The following is a 19,030-nucleotide window of genomic DNA, read 5'->3' as shown; positions in this document are numbered from 1 at the left end:
AAGGAGCTTATGGAGGTAGTGCTTCGTTATGTGGGCAAGGGGCAAGTAATTGAAAGGTTTTTAGGAGGGAACCAGATTCTTGCTGGATCCTTGTAAACTGAGCCCCTTGATTAAGGGATTCAGACAATTGAAATTTGATATAACCGCTACAATTATTATAACTTTTAGAGGGCCCCCCTATTTGTAGCCATTAGATCAAATTTTAACAATCCGGATCCCTTAGTCAGGAGGCTCAGTTTCAAAGGGACCGGAGGGGATCCGGTTCCTTTTAGGAGTTCAATATGTCAATTACACCACTTCCAAGTCATAAAAAAGTGTCATTGGTCAATTGTTTTCTACATCTAAATTGAGCATGTTTATGTTATGCGGGTAAGCTTATGATGGAGCAACTATTATGAAAGGTGGGTTCAATGGTCTTAAAAGTATCATTTGAGAGAACACTCATGTGCATTAATTTTATGTTTGTTGTTTTGTACATCAACTTCAACTATTACTTGTGGTTGTAGCAAACGAAATGGTAAGATAGTCGCTTTTTTTCACATAGTCTAATGGTTTGGTCAATGCTACTGGAGTACTGTGTAGGCATCTTGAAACACTTAGATATACGATATTTCAGATACTCTTGAGAATGATTGTCTTACAACGGTTCGAGGCTCATAAAAAAAACTTGTCTCAAGCGACCCAATGATACACGTTGGGGACCACATTATGGTACATTGATTAGTATCATTTCTATGTTCAAATCCGTTGCGAAGGTGCTAGAGTTGATTATCCAAGGTGATAATATCGATATGGGTGAAATGATTAGGACATTGGAACACATCCAAACTTTTGAGTTTGCCTTCCTCTTCTTTTTTATGAGATCTATATTAGGAGTCACAAATATTACAAGGAAAAGATCAAGACCTTGGAATTTATAATTTTTATTTTTATTTTTATATAGAATGACATATTTATGGTGAGGGCATGGGAGTAAATTGGTTTTGAGCTCGCCACTTACGAGATGCAAACTTATAACCTCTCACATACAACTTACAAGAAAAAGAATACGATTAATTTGAAGTGTACCTTGCTCAGGCTTGGGATGGTTTCTCTCATTTTCTCTTCTTTCCTCTTGACCCTTTCCCCATCCCCATCCTATAGCCACCTTCTCCCTATCCTGATTGGATATTTTTTCGTGATTTTTTTCATTTTTCTTTCTTTTTCTTCTCTCTTCTTCTCCCCCACTTTCTTGTTGGCTTCCACCACTCTCGGGGTTCCTTTTTGCTCTATGCTTGTGACCTGCCCTTTTGCTACCTCTGGTTGTTGGATTGTGAGGTCATGGCATCTTTTGCTGATTCAAAGCGTTTTCGTCGTTTTCCCGACATTTTTCGTCGTTTTCCCATTTCTCTCCCATCCAATTTTCTCTCCCATGCTTTCCTGCGTCTTACTTCTCACCCAACCATAAGGTTGTTCTTGAAATGCTTGACCTGATTGGTTCCCTGGATCTACATCCCATAACCCCTTGTCGTACCAGCATATGCCGAAAATTTTGGGCAAAGTGTGGAACGATTTATATCGTAATAAGGTATTTTACACACCCCTTTCGACCCTTCCATTTTATTTTTCTTTTTTCGTTTGGTCACTTGGTTCTCTTTGCAAATATTGATGTTAGCGTTTTAGATCTTAGGGGTTCAATTTAGTTCGGCATTTCAAGCTTAATCTTATGGTCTGGTGTGTGTGTGTGTGTTTGGATTTGGTGTAAGCATAAAGCTCAGAGCGGGTGCGGTAGGCTGCTTTCTGATGTTGGAGATTAGGGTTTTTTTTTTTTTTGCTTTTGCTGGCTTAAGTTTGTTCAGGCGTCCCTAGTTTTGGGTTGCATCTTAGCATTTGAGTTGGCCTTTTATTGTTGCATTTCCTTTCTTAACTTCTGTACTAGTTCCTCATTTTAATGAATTTCCTAGTTTGGACAAAAAAGAAAAAAGAAATATATATCTGTTTGGACCCGATTTTACATTACCGGCCCAAGTAATTGAGGTCGTTGGATGAGCGGATTCTAGACTATTGAATTTTAATATTTTTCTAGGTATTAATACTGAATTTGGGCGATCTCCAAGAAATCAAGAGTTTAAAACGGAAGAGTCCAGCTTGAGATTGAGATTGGTATCATGCATGTACGTGAAGGATTGGAAGACTATCTCTCATGCATTTATGCAAATATAATGGAGATAAAGATGGGATTAGATTATCATTAGCCAATAAAGGTGCTTGGATAAAGGTGCTGTTTATTTTGAACTCAGGCACGGGAAAATATGGGATAAAAGATGGCATATGCCATTTTATCCAATGTGATCTTACCTGATGACTCGGTAATTGTTGATTGGGATAAAGATGGCTGTGGCTTATCATCAGAGATGGTGGGATGTCCACGACTTTAATTCTCCAGCACGGCTAAGAGTTTTGATGCTATAAATACGAGAGCGCAAGCAACATCAAAAACCCCTGCAAATCAACACAAAATTGCCCTGCGCAAACTCTCACAACTTGAGATCTTTTTCTTTTCCTTTTTCGCTGACACATCTTCCGTTGGCATCAACAGCACTGTGGAAGCAACCGGTGATATCTTAAGTCGGCATAGATAGCTCTGTCACCGTAGAGTCGGTCGGTCTCGCAGTATCTTCCGTTGGCATCAACAGCACTGCGGCGAGAACGGTCGATTACCTATCCAAGTCTCGGTCGAGAAGGGTTTTCGAATCCTTGTTAGTCGAGGTCATCTCATTAGCCTTCTCGGCGAGGTGAGGTGTCACAGTTATTACATTCGGCACATTGCAAGCCGAATTCGGTTCGTGAACTTTGTAAGAAATAGCAGCCTTGTCTTCAGGCTCGAGAACCCAAGAGGCCGAGACGTGTTCCTTTCTCGGCCATAATCGCAAGACGCAGAAGTCAGTAGCGCAACCCAACGCAGCATCATCAAATTTACTCCTCGGCCGAGCCTCGGCCGACGAGTTGGCACGCCCCGCAATCACCGAAGGACGTAGTTAGCTTAGAATATACTCGGCCTGCGCGCCACGTAGGCTTTGTAATTTCTAGGGTCAACAATATCAAATGGGACAATACTTGGGTCCTGATCCATCAGGACCTTTTATACTGACAATCCTATGTGGAACAACCAAATAAAGACACGTGTCCTACTTGAACTTAATTAAAACTGGTTGCCAAACAATTAATATTCTAGCATCCATACAACCTTCTTTTCCATCACCAACCTTTGCTCTCCTTTGTGTTGTCGCAGGCCGATACCTCACCCCCATCACTCATCTCCTCCAGGGTCAGCCCAGGCCTAGTAGCAGGGCGATAATTTGGGGCCCCACCAAAAATATTAGGGGTACTTTTATATGAGTTAATATTACATTTGTGTAAATAGTAAACAATTTGATTAATTATCAAATTGTGAGATTGCGGGTTCGATTCCTAGTAATGTCTCTCCTTTCTTTCTTTTTTTTTTAAAATTATTTAACATACACATGAGCATTTTTTCCCCTTCAAGAAAATTAGTAAATAAACAATGCATTCTTTCTAGAAAAAAATGTGATGTTAACTTTCTTTCTCCATCTTATTAGTGATTCATCGGCAATTTTTTGTCTTGAAGCATCAAATTAACATCTAAACTCAAAACCTTATCATTTTGATTTTTGGACCCGTGCCGCTGCCAAAAGATGTAAGTGTTTTTTATTCGAATTAGGCTTTGATTTTATAAAGGGAACTGTTATTGGCTCTCCAAAAATTTCATTTGACACTCCATACTTTCTAAAATTAAAAAGAAAAATACATTTATGAGAAGTTTAGAATGAGATTTTTGAAGTGCTAATAACAGTTCCCTTAATAAATTGAAATTTGAAAATTGATGAAAATTTGAATTAGTTGATCAATGAAGATGAGATATTACTTTGCAAATAGTCTGATGAGTACCCAAGTATTTTCTTATCAAATTTATCAATATCAAACAAGTTTGTGTAAAAAGAAATAAATAAATTAATTGAAAAAAAAGGAAAAAAGAAAAGCCCACAGCCACCCCAACCACCCCACTCCGCTGAAAGCAACCACATCTCCTCCTGCCACTCGCTCTTCAGACTCACTAACGCGTCTTTGGCGAAGGTATCGTCCCCAATCTCTGTATCCATCTACCAATTTACTGGCTTATTTAATAAGCACATTCACTGTAAATATTTTAGGTTGTAATTTCGTCAGTATTATAAAGCTATTTTTTTTCTTTATTATTTTGAATCGAATTTGTGCTCAAATGTTTACTGTTATTTGTGTGATCAATCATTATGTTAAGGATGAATTGATTTAATCAATTTAGTGAATTTAGCTCACCTGATGCAAATGCTGGTCTGGTTACTGATTAATTTATCAATATCTCTGATTTCATGAGATGGGTTTTGTTTAGTTTGGGGTATCAGATTGGATTAGGTTTTAGTTCTTGAGCTTCACTGGGTTTGGGACCAATTAATGTTGACTCTTGCTTCGAGAATTTAAGAATTGTTCTGTTTCTTCTGCCAAATTTTGGGGTTTACCTGAATGTTCAGTATTCAGTACTCACTGATCAGACTATGTGGTTCTCAGTTTATGATATATCATTTTATTTAAGCTTCTAGGGTTTTCTCGGGATGCAGTTGTTTCATATAACCAGCATTCGCTTTCCCGCTCGTCTATTGGGTTTTTCTCAGGTTGGGAGCTTTTGATGGCTGTTGAGTTTCTTTTTCTGATTTTTTGTTTCAGTCTTTTCTAGTATGGGAATTGTTTTACACATCATGCTGCACTCCTCCCTTGATTATGTTTTTGGATATGAAAGAGTGCGTCATTGATTATGTTTTTGGAGTGCTACGAGAAGTTTGTAGCGTTCCCCTTAGGCAAAACTGGAACCCTGTACTCATCGTCTCCCGAAGGAAAATCTTATATTGCGGTTGTGCACTCATTACCTTTAATTATTGGAAAATTATTTAAATGATATTTCATAAACTGAGAACCACAAAATCTGATCAGTGAGTACTACTGAATACTTAACATTTATTGTAATTGTAATTCAGATGGTAGTTGCTGACCTTTTTACTGTTTGATTTGTTCTTTTTTACATTTAGACAGATGGAGAGTGCTAGAATAGCAAGGTGTAAATATCGTTCATTAACGGTTGTCATTGCGTTGTCTGAAAATAGTAAATATGTGGATATTTATAATGAGATATGTTTAAGGTTTAAGGAACTGAAAGTGGGAAGCTTTGAGCTGACGTATTCTCTTCCTGAGCACCCTAATTGTTTGCTGCAATCCGATATGGATGTGAATATGATGTTGCTATGTTTGAAAGTGTTGAAGAGTAATTTTATTGATATATTGGTGAAGGACCTTCTGAGTTCAAATAATGAGGATGATGATCAAAATCAAGAAGAGTCCCATCATGCAGCATCTAATCATACAATTTCTAACAATGAAGTGTCTAATCGTACAGCACCATTTTCGTGCACCTTAGAAAATCAAAGTGCCATTGATGAAAATGAACTTTTGAGAGTGGAAGGGGACAAAAGATTTTTGCCACAGGATTGGAAGGAATATATTAGTCATGTCGGTCAGAGGTTTGAGGGGGGTGTAACTGAATTTCGTAACAAGTTAATCAAGTATGCTGCTCAGATGAGATTTCGTCTTGTTTATGCAAAGAATGATAAAGAACGTATCACTGCTGAATGTTTTAAGAAGATTTCAGATGGATGTAAATGGCGTATACATGCTTCGCTATGTGGAGGGAATGGTTTTTTCTACATAAGGAGTTTGAATAATGTTCACACGTGCACTAGTGATTATGAAAAGCAGAAAACGAGAAGCATGGGTTCAAAGGTTATATCTTCTGTCCTGATGGATCAAATCCGTGAGAAACCAATGATTAAACCAACAGATATTGTGAAGGATTTTAAGCAAAAGTATGGTCTTGATATCTCTTACCATAGTGCACGGCGAGGGAAGGAATTGGCTAAGAGCGAGGTTCATGGTGATGAAACCTTATCTTACAATCAATTACTTTGGTACAAAGATACTTTAATGTCAACCAATCGGGGGTCACATTGTGTCTTGGAGTGTGATCTGCAGACTTCTCGCTTTCAGAGATTGTTTATTTGCTATGGTGCTTGCATTGAGGGATTTCAATGGTGCAGACCTTTATTGTTCATGGATGCAACTTCTTTTAAAAGTAAGTATAAGGGGCAGCTAATTGGTGCTACCGGGAAGGATGGAAATCAAGGTATGATTAGTTGTTTTTTGTGACTATGATGACTGATGTGTTGCTGTACTTCTATGTATTTCGTATATTGTGATTATTGGTAAGTTAAAATATATAGGTTGTTGAAATACCATATACTCATCCATTGTCTTTATATATTATTGGTTTTTAGGATTTTTCCCATTTGCTTTTGCTATCGTGGCCTCAGAAAGCGAGGAAAACTGGAGCTGGTTCTTTGAAAATTTAGCCAAAGTTTTGACACCACAAGGTAGGACAATTACATTTGTATCTAATCATGACAGAGGTGTGGCCGGAAATGTTTCAAGCATATTTCCAACATCCCATCATGCATTTTGTTTGAATGATATGAAACAGAACCTCACATCTTGGTATCCAGCTACCTATAGTAAATTTTTTCAAGACCGAATTGTTGATCTTTTTATGGAATGCGTTTCTGCTCCAACGGAAGCTGCTTTTGAGATTAATATGAAAAATTTAAGAGATGAGGGTGGTGCTCCTGTGAAGACCTTTCTGGAAAATTTTCCAAAGGAGAATTGGTCATGTGCCTACTTTAAGGGTAATCGATACAGTGAAATGTACAGCACTGTTTCTGAATTATTTCAATCTTGGACATTGGAGCTATCTGTCTTGCCTATATGTCAAATGGTTGACAGAATCAGGATTAAACTCATGGGAATGATGTCTGAAAGGAGTTGTGAAGCGGAGCAATGTAGCTCTATTCTCTGTCCTGAGATGGAGAAAACCTTGAACGAAATGTTGATAGTTGGCCGCCATTGGAATGCCATCCGTTCTTGTGGTTCTGTTTTCGAGGTTCTCGCTGAAGGTTCTTTTACGGTTGATTTGGATAATCGTTTTTGCTCCTGTCATGAGTGGCAAATGAAGGGCTTTCCCTGTGCTCATGCACTTGTTGCCGTTCGAAAAAATTCTGGTTACGTGTACAACTACATTGATGATTACTTCAAGGTGAGCCACTACAGAAGTTCGTACGCGAGTCATATTTCACCGCTGCCGGACATTAAGGACGCGGTTCACGAGGGATCGGAAGATATGGTCGTCCTACCTCCGCTAACTCGGCAGCCAAAGAAGAATAAAAGAAAATCTGTTGAAAAAGTTACGAGGCCAATTAAATGTGGTCGATGTGGTGCAGTTGGAGGGCATAATAAGAAGACATGTACTGCAATTATTTGATTTTTGCTTTCGCGGTTTTTTTTAAAATTATTATTTTTAATTGTAGGACAACAATTAGATGTTGTGGTTTTTTCTGAGAAGAAAATTTACAAACTGTTTTTTCTAAGTCAGAACCATTCAACTGCTAGATCAAACGGTTAGCATATTTACATTTCTGATCCATGAATACGATTAATTTAATCTCATGCGTTAGAAATTAATAGGTGCTAATACAATAAAGTTAAACCGTTTTACTCTTTTTTAATAGAGCGATAGCGTTAGTAGATCAAATTGTTAATGTTAGGGGCAAGTGGAATTCGTGAAGATCAAACCTTCACCAAAGTGCCCATGTTGATTCAAACATGCTTTCCAATAAATATGGTGAAAGTAATACTGTGAGAATTACAAACCAACTTACACCAATGTGCCATCGAGTAGTTTTTTTTTTAACAAACGATATTATTTACACCAAGGGGATGAAAGAATTGAACTTAAGACATCTCATTTACAAATGAAGAAGAATACTACTAGACTATAGTACTAAGTGACGATAATACTTAAGTACGGTTCTGAGGGGGTAAGGGCCGAGCAATTTACATGGAATGGTTCACCGTCATGTGAGTCATTCTCAAATAAGAAAAGAGAGAAATAGAGGAGGAGGAGGAGGAGCTTCGAGCTCGGGTAAGAAGGGCCAAAAGAACTTGATTTTTACTATGACACTAGCCTGAGAAGGACAAAAGCTAGAGACTTGAGGCTTTATTTGGCCTCTCAAAATGCCGTTATTCATAAAATCTAGTCCTGTCAAAATTTTATTATTGTAATAGTGCGATGTGAGAGGCTAGGTTTTAGAAAGTATTAGGTGTCTCATTTTTATTGGCTGTTGTAATTGCCTCAAATGCCCTCTTAAGGAGTCATGGGTATGATCTGGGGCTGATTTGGGCTCAGAAAGAGCTTGGGCTCCAACTAGCCTTTGCTGATTGGGTGCTTTAGAAAGCGTTTCTTTGCAGCTTGGGACTAAATCTTCTTCTAATATGGGTTAAAAGACTTGAAATTTATATATTTTTGGTTAGGGGTGGGCATGTGGAACCGAAAACTCAAACCAAAACACGGACCAAACCAGATTACACTGAACGCTTTGGGTTTTTTTTTTCAGTTTGAAATCAAACCACAAACTGAAAAAAAAAACAGTTTGTTTCGGTTCTTAATATCTGAAATTGAACTGAACCCGAATCGCACTAAATAATATAAAAAATATATAATTTAAGACCCAATTAGGTGTTGGGGTCTAATTGGTTATTGAATCGGATAAGTAAAAATCATTCCAAGTAAAAGAACTTTCTTGTTTTCTTTTTTCAATGTGTTTGGTTACTTTTGTAGGCTTTTTAAAATTTATAACAATTAATATAATTTATATTGTGTATTTGTAGAGTTAGCCAATTCGAATTCAAGCATAGCCTCTCTTATACTTAATCCACAACCACAACTCCAAGGTAATCTCAAGCTTCTAGTTAACAAGGTTTAATGGCTTCTCATCTATCAATGGGAAATTTTATTCATACCCATTTATCCTCTTTCTACACCCAACTTATAGTTTTTAATCTTGAAATTCCGAATCTGCCCAACAATTTTCTTTCTACACCTATAATGAAAAAGAAGACATACCTTTGCTGATCTCAGCCATCAAAGATTTTCTTCCTATCAGTAAAGAATGAACCTGTAAAACACCCCGAAGCACTGAAGTGTTAAGCCTTCTGCATTTCGCTTGAAAAACAAATAAATAAAATTGATACCCGTTGATGCACAAAATCAGTGAGGACTTTGGTACAACAGAAAATGTTAAGTTTGTAACATTCGCTAGATTGCTCCGGTCACTAGTGTGAATAAGTATGTAAATGGATAGGGACAGGGAAGCAAACACAAGATGTACGTGGTTCACCCAGATTGGCTACGTCCACGTAGTAGAGGAGTTCTCATTAATTGTGAAGGGTTTACACAAGTACATAGGTTCAAGCTCTCCTTTAGTGAGTACTAGTGAATGATTTAGTACAAATGACATTAGGAAATATTGTGAGAGAATGATCTCTATTTATAGAAGAGAGTTTCTAGTTTCATTCTAACATTGACACGTGTCGTGTTGTGATTGGCTTCTGATGTTGACACGTGTTGCACTATGATTGGCTTTTGATGTCGACACGTGTCGCGCTGTAATTGGCCTCTTGGTTGGAGGGAAACTCTTCTGAGTCCTTGACGGTATAACGTTGACCGGTGCTCAATAGTTTCGGGATTGGTCAAGTATGGTACAAACAGTGTTCCCCTAAGTTCTCAAATGAGGGAAGCTCCTCGGTTGGGGACTTGCAAGATCCAAGCCATTAAGTAATCACGAAACTTCTAAGTACCGAAGTGTGGTATCATTTTCACTTGCCTTATTTGTCTCATACGTAGCTGTGGCATCTTCTCTGGAAGTATTTTTTTCTCCATCCAGGGGTGGTATCCTTAACCGATGAAGATGCACAAGGTAATGTATCAATTTCACTTGAAACTTACTTGTAATTTCGGGCTTGGTCAAGTACGATACAAAACCTATAGTAGGAGTCCCCCAAGTCACTGAGCTAGGAGATTTGCTGAAAGAGATAACAGACAAGGTAAGCAATCAGACTTCCAAGCAAGCAACCTGGATCGGAGGTTCGGCTTCGGCTTCCGGTTGATTGTTCTCCTTTTCCTTGTGTCGTAAACAGCAATAAGGATAATGAAAAGCAAATGAAGAAGAGATGATATGAGATACTTTTGCTTTTGAAGAAGTAACTTTCCACAGGCTTATTCTTGAACTGGGCTGGAGGGTTTTCTGGTTTCCTCCAGAGTATAAGGCCGACTTAAGAATTTGAGGGTCAAAACAAGTCCATCAAATCAAGAGTGCGTTCGACCTTGATGATATGGGATACTTTTGCTGTTGACGAAGTAATAGATGAATCGGCATGTGTTCTGTTGTGCTTGTCTCCACATGCTTCCTTGTATCCTTCTCACTTGCCCTATCTGTTCCTCAGGCAGATGTGGTATCTTTTCTGGAAGCATAAGATGTTGAAGACGAGTACTCCAGAGCAATGCCAGTTAAGTAATCAAGTAAGGGGTTCTAGGCAGTCAGTTCCTGACTGGAAGCTTGATTCCAAGTGCTGACTGATTGCTGCGGTGGTGGCCACGAACCTTCTCACTCCCAAAGATAACAGACTACTTTCCAAACGGTCTGATGAGTTGGCTGTTAAGGATTCTTGGCTCTCAGTGTTCAGTGTGTAGGTTCTGTGTCTAATATGGCCCAACGCCTATTTGCTCGAACCCGCCAAGTTGAATCATTGGCGGCTGAAGTGATAAGTCTCAAACAGGAGATCAAAGGGCTCAAGCATGAGAATAAACAGTTGCACAGGCTCGCACATGACTATGCTACAAACATGAAGAGGAAGCTCGACCAGCTGCAGGAATCTGATGGTCAGATTTTACTTGATCATCAGAGGTTTGTGGGTTTGTTCCAAAGGCATTTATTGCCTTCGTCTTATGGGGCTGTACCGCATAATGAAGCTCCAAATGATCAACCTTCGGTGCCTCCTCTTTCTAGGGTTCTGCCTAGTACTGAGGCTCTGAATAATCACCCTATGGTGCCTCCTTTTTCTGGGGCTTTGCCGACTGCTGAGACTTCTCCTGAGCAACCTTTGTGAAGGCTCCCTCTTGTTTGTTTATTTTGATTCATGTATATGTACATATTTTTAACTTATCGGAGATATCAATAACAAGCTTTGCTTCATTTCAACGTATTGTGTTAAATACACCAATGCCTTCTTCACTAAGTTCTTTAAAATTTTCCTTTTGTTGAAGCTTGTATGTTGAAGCTTTGTGAGTGAAGCATGTAGGTTGAGGTAGTGCTCCCTTAATTTCCCGAGTGAGGAAAACTTCTCGTTTGGAGACTTGAAAAATCCAAGTCACTGAGTGGTCGTGAGACTTCCGAGTATCAAGGTGCAGTAGCATATGGTAGGAGTCCCCCAAGTCTCCGGTCGAGGGAGTTGACGAATGAGGCATTTCCTTTCTAAGTGGTAACCCAAAACTCCTTCTTCATATATATTTGTTATGAAAGTTGTTAGGCCCAAAGAAGAGGAGGCCTAGGCAATTTTTTTTTTGCAATTTTTTTTTCGAATTTTCGAATTTCCGAAAAAAATAATTAAATATATATATATATATATATATATATATATATATATATATATATTAAAGCTTTGTAGGTGAAGTTTTGGTGTTGAAGCTTTGTAGGTGAAGCTTTGAGGTTGAAGCTTTGTTGGGCACCATGAATTGATTTTGCTTCACACTATCTTGATCAAGATAGTGTGAAGCTTTTATAGGTGAAGCTTTTGTGTTGAAGTTTTGTAGGTGAAACTTTTGTGGGTGAAGCTTTTGTGGGTCAAGCTTTTGCAGGTTAAGCTTTTGTAGGTGAAGCTTTTGTGGGTCAAGCTTTTATGGGTCAAGCTTTTGTGGTGAAGCTTTTATGGGTCAAGCTTTGTTGGGCACCATGAATTGATTTTGCTTCACACTATCTTGATCAAGATAGTGTGAAGCTTTTGTAGGTGAAGCTTTTGTGTTGAAGTTTTGTAAGTGAAGCTTTTGTGGGTGAAGTTTTGTGGGTTAAGCTTTTGTAGGTGAAGCTTTTGTGGGTTAAGCTTTTGTAGGTGAAGCTTTTGTGGGTCAAGCTTTTGTAGGTGAAGCTTTTGTGGGTCAAGCTTTTGTGGGTGAAGCTTTTGTAGGTGAAGCTTTTGTGGGTCAAGCTTTTGTGGGTCAAGCTTTTGTGGGTCAAGCTTTTGTGGGTCAAGCTTTTGTAGGTGAAGCTTTTATGTTGAAGCTTTGTAGGTGAAGCTTTGGAGTTGAAGCTTTTTTTTGGGTACCATGAATTGATTTTACTTCACACTATCTTGATCAAGATAGTGTGATCTTTTGAGAATTTGTAGTTGTCCTCCATTGATGAAGCTTTTGTTAGTGAAGCTTTTGTGTTGAAGCTTTGTAGGTGAAGCTTTTTTTAGGTACCATGAATTGATTTTGCTTCACACTATCTTGATCAAGATAGTGTGAAGCTTTTGAGAATTTGTAGTTGTCCTCCATTGATGAAGCTTTGTTAAATTTCCCTTTTTTTTTGTTTTTGGGAAACTAGAAATTCGAAAATGTGGGAGAGACAACATATACAAATTTTGCTTCCACACTGTTGAGCAAGAGATTGTGATGCAAGCCACACCTTGCAGTAGTCGAAGTTTTGGATGAACCATATAAATTGAATTTGCTTCGAATGTTTGAGAATTGTAGTTGCCTTCCATTGATACAGCTTTTGTTGACACCATAAATTGGTTTCGCTTCACACTATCTTGATCAAGAGTGTGAAGCTTTTGAGAATTGTGGTTGAACTTATTTGATGAAGGTCTTGTTGGCACCATAAATTGGTTTTGCTTCACACTGTCTTGATCAAGAGTGTGTGAAGCTTTTGAGAATTGTGGTTGCCTTCCATTGATGAAGCTTTTATTGTTGGCACCATAAATTGGTTTTGCTTCACACTGTCTTGATCAAGAGTGTGTGAAGCTTTTGAGAATTGTGGTTGCCCTCTATTGATGAAGGTCTTGTTGGCACCATAAATTGGTTTTGCTTCACACTGTCTTGATCAAGAGTGTGTGAAGCTTTTGAGAATTGTGGTTGCCCTCCATTGATGAAGCTTTTGTTGGCACCATAAATTGATTTTGCTTCACACTGTCTTGATCAAGAGTGTGTGAAGCTTTTGAGAATTGTGGTTGCCCTCCATTGATAAAGCTTTTGTTGGCACCATAAATTGATTTTGCTTTACACTGTCTTGATCAAAAGTGTGTGAAGCTTTTGAGAATTGTAGTGTTTGCATTGTTACAATGGGGAAATGTTTGAAGCATATGCAAGAGGGCTGAATAGCTTGATCTTCGTATGCCATGCACTGAAGTTGTTGTTGGCTTGCAATAAGGCTTTATTGGTGACTATAACTCTTGTTGGGCATAAGTTCTCCCCTAGATGAGTTGTCAAGCTTGAGGGTTTTTGATTATTTGTGAATGCTAGGAGTTCACATGTACAAGTTGTACCACTCGTCTTCTGGTAGGTGGAATGAATGGTGAGTTGCTTTCATCACTTGGTTGGTGGTACGAAGGTGAGTTCTTTCTTCCCCTGGTTGGTGGTATGAATGACAAGTTGCCAAATGATATTAGAGTACGGGTTGTACATTTCATTACCTGGTTGGTGGCATGACGGAGAGTACAGGTTGTACATTTCATCACCTGGTTGGTGGCATGAAGATGAATTCCTTCTTCACCTGGTTGGTAGCACGAGTGGCAAGTTGCCAAATGATATTAGAGTACGGGTTGTACATTTCATCACCTGGTTGGTGGCATGAAGGAGAGTACGGGTTGTACATTTCATCACTTGGTTGGTGGCATGAGTGGCAAGTTGCCAAATGATATTAGAGTACGGGTTGTACATGTCATCACTTGGTTGATGGCATGAAGGAGAGTACAATTTGTACATTTCATCACCTGGTTGGTGGCATGAAGATGAGTTCATTCTTCACATGTCATCACCTGGTTGGTGAGAATAAGGGCAAGGTGTCTAGGCACATTGTAGCAAGTGTTGAATGACACAAAATATGTTGAACCCTTTCAAAGCATAGTTGGCTTATGTATGAATGTGTTGGAATGTATGATTGAACGAATACACTGTGAAGTTGTTCGTTTATTTGTATAGTCTTGTTGACATATACTTAGACTTTGTTTCATGTTGGAAGCATTTATGTTGAAGCTTTAAACCCGAGTGTTTCATTGCTAGGAATGTAAGAGGATTAGGATCGAGTCGTCTAAATTACCTCTGTATTGAATTCATGTCAAATAGTCTTCGTTACATAGGATGCCGAACAACTGAAGCTTAACACTTGTACAATATGAGTTTACTTGTAATAGTACTTCAAGTGATCAGCATTCCATGGATGGCCAAGGGTTTTTCCATCGAATCTTCTAAGCTTGTAGGAGCTAGGGCGACTGATGCCAACAACTTCAAACGGTCCATTCCAGTTTGGACTAAGTGTTCCTTCACTCGGGACTTTGTCGTAGAGTAATATTTTCTTCAATACCCAGTCCCCCACTTTGAAAGAATGAGTTTTGACCCTTGAGTCATAGTAGTTGGAGATGCGCTGCTTGTAGGCGACATTCCTCAAGTGAGCCTGGTTTCTGTGTTCCTCGACTAGATCTAAGTTGAGGGTAAATTGTTTGTCATTTTCGCTTTGCACGTAATTCTGGACTCGAAACGTTGCTTGCTCAAGCTCGACTGGGACAACTGCCTCTGTACCAAAGGCAAGTGAGAATGGGGTTTCTCTTGTTGATGTTCGATACGAAGTGCGGTATAACCAAAGAACTTGGGGTACAAATTCTGGCCAACAACCTTTAGCCTTGTCTAAGCTGGTTTTCAAAGTTCGCTTGATTATTTTGTTGATGGCTTCAACTTGTCCATTAGACTGGGGATGAGCTGGGGAGGTAAAACATAAGTTATTGTTGAACTTAGAGCAGAACATCCTGAACTTATGGTTGTCGAACTGTTGCCCGTTGTCAGTGACTATCGCATTGGGAATGCCGAATCTGTAAAGGATGTTATTCCATACGAAGTCTTCTATTTTTGCTTCAGTAATGGTTGCCAAGGGTTCTACTTCGGCCCACTTTGTGAAGTAGTCAACTGCAACGATTGCATAGCTAACCTTGCCCTTCCTTGCAGCCATTGGGCCGATCAAATCAAGTCCCCATTGGGCGAAGGGCCAAGGGCTGATCATAGGAGTGAGCCGCTCGGGAGGGGAGTGAGGAATAGTTACGTAGCGTTGACACTTATCACATGAACGGGATATTCTGATGGCATCTTGGTGGAGTGTTGGCTAGTAATATCCTTGGCGAAAAGCCTTGTGTGCTAGGGATCGAGATCCAACATGATCTCCGCAAACTCCTTCATGTATTTCCCGAAGGACAGTTTCCGCCTCTGCAGGTGTAAGGCATCTTAGGTATGGTAGGTTAAAACCCCGCTTGTAGAGTTGGTCATTAATGATCAAGTAACGGGTAACCTTGTATCGAATCTGCTTAGCTTGGACTTTGTCATTTGGAAGGGTGCCATGAGCAAGGAATCTATAAATCGGGGTAATCCAACTATCTCCTTGTTGTAAGTTGCACACTTCTGCAGCCATAGTGCTTGGTGCTGCCAACTATTCGACCTGAATTTTTCTCCCAATCTTGTCTTCCACGGCTAAGGCGAGGCGAGCCAAAGCATCTGCATGACTGATTACCGCTTGAGGAATTTGGGTGATCTGGTAGTGGAAGTGCTTGAGCAACAATTGTGTTTGTGCCAGATATGCTGCCATGAAGCTATCCTTAGCGTCAAAGTTGTTGGTGACCTGGTTAACCAGCAATTGGGAGTCACTGAAGATATCAATTCGTTTAACCCCAAGGTGTTTGGCTAAACGTAAACCTGCTAGGAGGGCTTCATATTCGGCCTCATTGTTCGATGCCTTGAATTTAAAACGAAGAGCATACTCCATCGCCACTTTGTCAGAGGTCGTAAGGACTAGTCCTGCTCCACAACCCTGTTGGTTGGACGAGCCATCAACATATAGACTCCATGCTGAGGCTGTTGGTTCTATTTTCTGAGTTTTCGAGGGTAATGAAACCACTTCTTTAGGCGTAAAAACAATGTCAACAAGATATGTGAAGTCGGCGATGAAGTCTGCCACTGCTTGGCCCTTCTCAGCTGGCTTTGGTTGGTAGGAGATGTCAAACTCACCCAATGCTATCGCCCATTTGATCATTCGCCCTGAAGTGTCAGGATTTTGGAGTATTTGTCAAAGATGATGATTGGTAAACACGATGATGGAGTGTGCTTGGAAGTAAGGGCGAAGTTTTCGAGCAGACATGACCAATGCTAAAGCCAATTTCTCAATGTTGGAGTATCGTGTCTCCGCATCTTGTAAGGCCTTGATAGCATAGTAGACAGGTCGTTCAACATTACCATCATTTCAAATGAGAACGGAACTTACTGCTGAAGCCGATACCGACAGATAGATAATGAGAGTGTCACCAACCTTAGGTTTGGAGAGCAAATGGGCTTTATTCATGCAGTCTTTGAGGTTCTTGAATGCTTCAGCACATTCATCAGTCCATGTATTGTACTTCTTACTTCCCTTAAATGCTTTGAAGAAAGGAACACATCTGTCTGTGGCCTCAGAGATGAACTTAGTTAAGGCTGCCATCTTGCCAGTAAGGCTCTGGATGTCTTTTGAATTTACCTGTTCCTTCATGTCGAGGATTGCTTTGATCTTCTCGAAATTAACCTCAATGCCTCGTTGGCTTATCATGAAGCCTAAGAATTTGCCAGAGCCTATACCGAAGGCACATTTGTTGGGGTTCAACCTTATTCGATACCTTTTCAGAATGGTGAAAGTTTCAAATAGGTTGGTGATGTGCTGGTCAACATGTTTGCTCTTGACTAGCATATCATCAACGTAAACTTCCATGCTCTTCCTAATCTGTTCGGCGAACATTGAGTTGACCATTCTCTGATAAGTCGCTCCTGCATTCTTTAGGCCGAAGGGCATGACTTTATAGCAATATAGTCCCCTGTTAGTAGTGAAGGCTGTGTGTTCTTGGTCCGGAGGGTTCATGAGGATTTGGTTGTATCTTGAGTAAGCATCCATGAAGCTCAGGAGTTCACACCCTACCGTAGAGTCTATAAGTCTGTCTATGAGATGAAGAGGAAAGCTATCATTCGGGCATCTTTTGTTTAGGTCGGTGTAATCGACACACATTCTCCACAAGACCTTTTGGAGCAGGAGACTTTCCTTAGTCGGATTCTTCTTAACAAGGACAACATTTGCTACCCACGTTGGATAATTGACTTCACGGACGAAGCCTATGCCTTTGAGTTTTTCAACTTCTGCCTTCATTACCTCGTACCATTCAGCGTCATAAGATCTTCGCTTCTATCTCACTGGCTTGGTCTTGGGGTCAATACTTAAGCGATGACAGATTATATCGGGAGAAATGCCTGGCATGTCCTCGTATGACCAAGTGAAGACCTCAGTGTTCTCTTGCAAAAAAGAGATCAATGCCAACCGAATGAGTCGTGACAAGGTGGTACCAATCTTCACCATGTGATCCGGACAATCTTTTGAGATAGAGACCTTATCCAACTCTTCAACGGGTTATGCTTGCTAGGTGAAAGAGTCATCTCGAGGATCGTCGAGTTGACTGTTGCCACCGTGAAGATCCAAGTTGGCTTCGTCTAGGCTGGTCTTTATGACTTGGTCATGTATAGAAAGGGTTTCCTTGAGCACATGTAGGTGTTGTTGCTTGACCGAAGTGTTGTAACATGATCATGCCACCAGGAAGTTAGTGGTAATGGTAGCTGTGTAAGGGCATATACCAATGGTGAAAGGTAAGTGTATGCTCCTTAAAGGTTGCACGATATCACTGGAGAAGCTTATCAAAGGGGAAATTGAGCGGTCAAGCAAGTGTTCAGCTCCATTAAGTGCCCTGAAAGCTTCAGCAAACATGATATTGACCGAAGCCTCCGTGTCTACTAGGATTCGTCGTACTTCAAAGTTGGCTATGTGAGCTTCCACGATCAGTGGGTCGTTGTGAGGGTAGATGATACCTCTTTCTTCCTCAGGGTAAAAACATATTGGATCCCAGTTAGGCTTTTGATCCTTACCTCCCCTGATGTCTTCCACATGAAACACATGGTGGCCAGACCTGAAAGCTCGTTCACTATTTTTCATTGCCCTATTGGAAGATTTAGATATGGGTGTGCCACCACTTATGGAATATATCACATTTACCTGGCGTTGGTTATGGTTACCCCTTGGACGGTGAAGGAGGAATTGATCAATTTTTCCTTCACATGCCAAAGCTTCAATATGATCACGAAGGGTGATACACTTCTCGTTGTCATGGCCATTATGCTCGTGGTAGCAGCAAAACGTGCTCGTGTTCTTCGTGGGCTTGTAATCTGGGTGCCTCGGCTTTGGCTTCGGTATCAAGTGTGCTATGCTGGGGTAAATGGCCACGCATGTGGCGTTCAAAGGTGTGTATGCCTCATACCTCGGGGTAGGGGTTGTCCTAACACGTGCTTGACCCACTGTGTTGACTGCTTGGGGTCGGGGATTATCATGGTGATACCCTTGGTTATCGCGGTAGTGTCATTTACTCCTTTTACTAAAATGAGACTGGTGAGGATTGAAATCTTTCCTTTTGCCCTGAGATTGATATGTCTGTTGACTTGGCAAAGTATGAAGTAAGGCAGAGGGAGGCACTGCTGCCGTTTGGAAGGTCGAGGTCTTCTCATTTGGTTGGATCTGGCTTCCACTCCCTACTTGCTGATAAGGGGTGGTTGTGGGGGGTTTCCCTTAATATGTCCTTGCCTCGACGGAGGCATGGTTGTAAGCCTGTGCCATCACCTCAGAGTAAGTTTTCTAAGTGTTGGCATTGATCATGTACTTGAAGAAACAATCATGTAGGCCTGCCGTGAAGGCCTTGAGGG

General features: G+C 40.2%; 1 protein-coding gene across 2 annotated transcripts; it reads left to right on the top strand.

Annotated features, from left to right (window-relative positions):
- Positions 1 to 3,918: 3,918 nt before the first annotated feature.
- LOC126588521 (uncharacterized) lies at positions 3,919 to 7,562 on the top strand. Of its 2 annotated transcripts, none has more exons than XM_050253623.1 (3): positions 3,919 to 4,134; positions 5,121 to 6,268; positions 6,420 to 7,562. In XM_050253623.1, exons 2-3 carry the CDS (start codon positions 5,125 to 5,127, stop codon positions 7,454 to 7,456), a joined length of 2,181 nt encoding a protein of 726 aa, XP_050109580.1. In that variant the 5' UTR covers positions 3,919 to 4,134; positions 5,121 to 5,124; the 3' UTR covers positions 7,457 to 7,562. The 2 variants fall into 2 exon arrangements, with proteins under 2 accessions (XP_050109580.1, XP_050109579.1); XM_050253622.1 differs by lacking the exon at positions 3,919 to 4,134 and adding an exon at positions 4,141 to 4,839 and having other exon boundaries at positions 4,874 to 6,268.
- Positions 7,563 to 19,030: the final 11,468 nt, after the last annotated feature.

The sequence above is a fragment of the Malus sylvestris genome, chromosome 11 (assembly GCF_916048215.2).
Source record: "Malus sylvestris chromosome 11, drMalSylv7.2, whole genome shotgun sequence".
Classification (NCBI taxonomy): domain Eukaryota; kingdom Viridiplantae; phylum Streptophyta; class Magnoliopsida; order Rosales; family Rosaceae; genus Malus; species Malus sylvestris.
The sequence above is the reverse complement of the archived record's forward strand: the minus strand, read 5'-3'. Positions and strand labels throughout refer to the sequence as shown.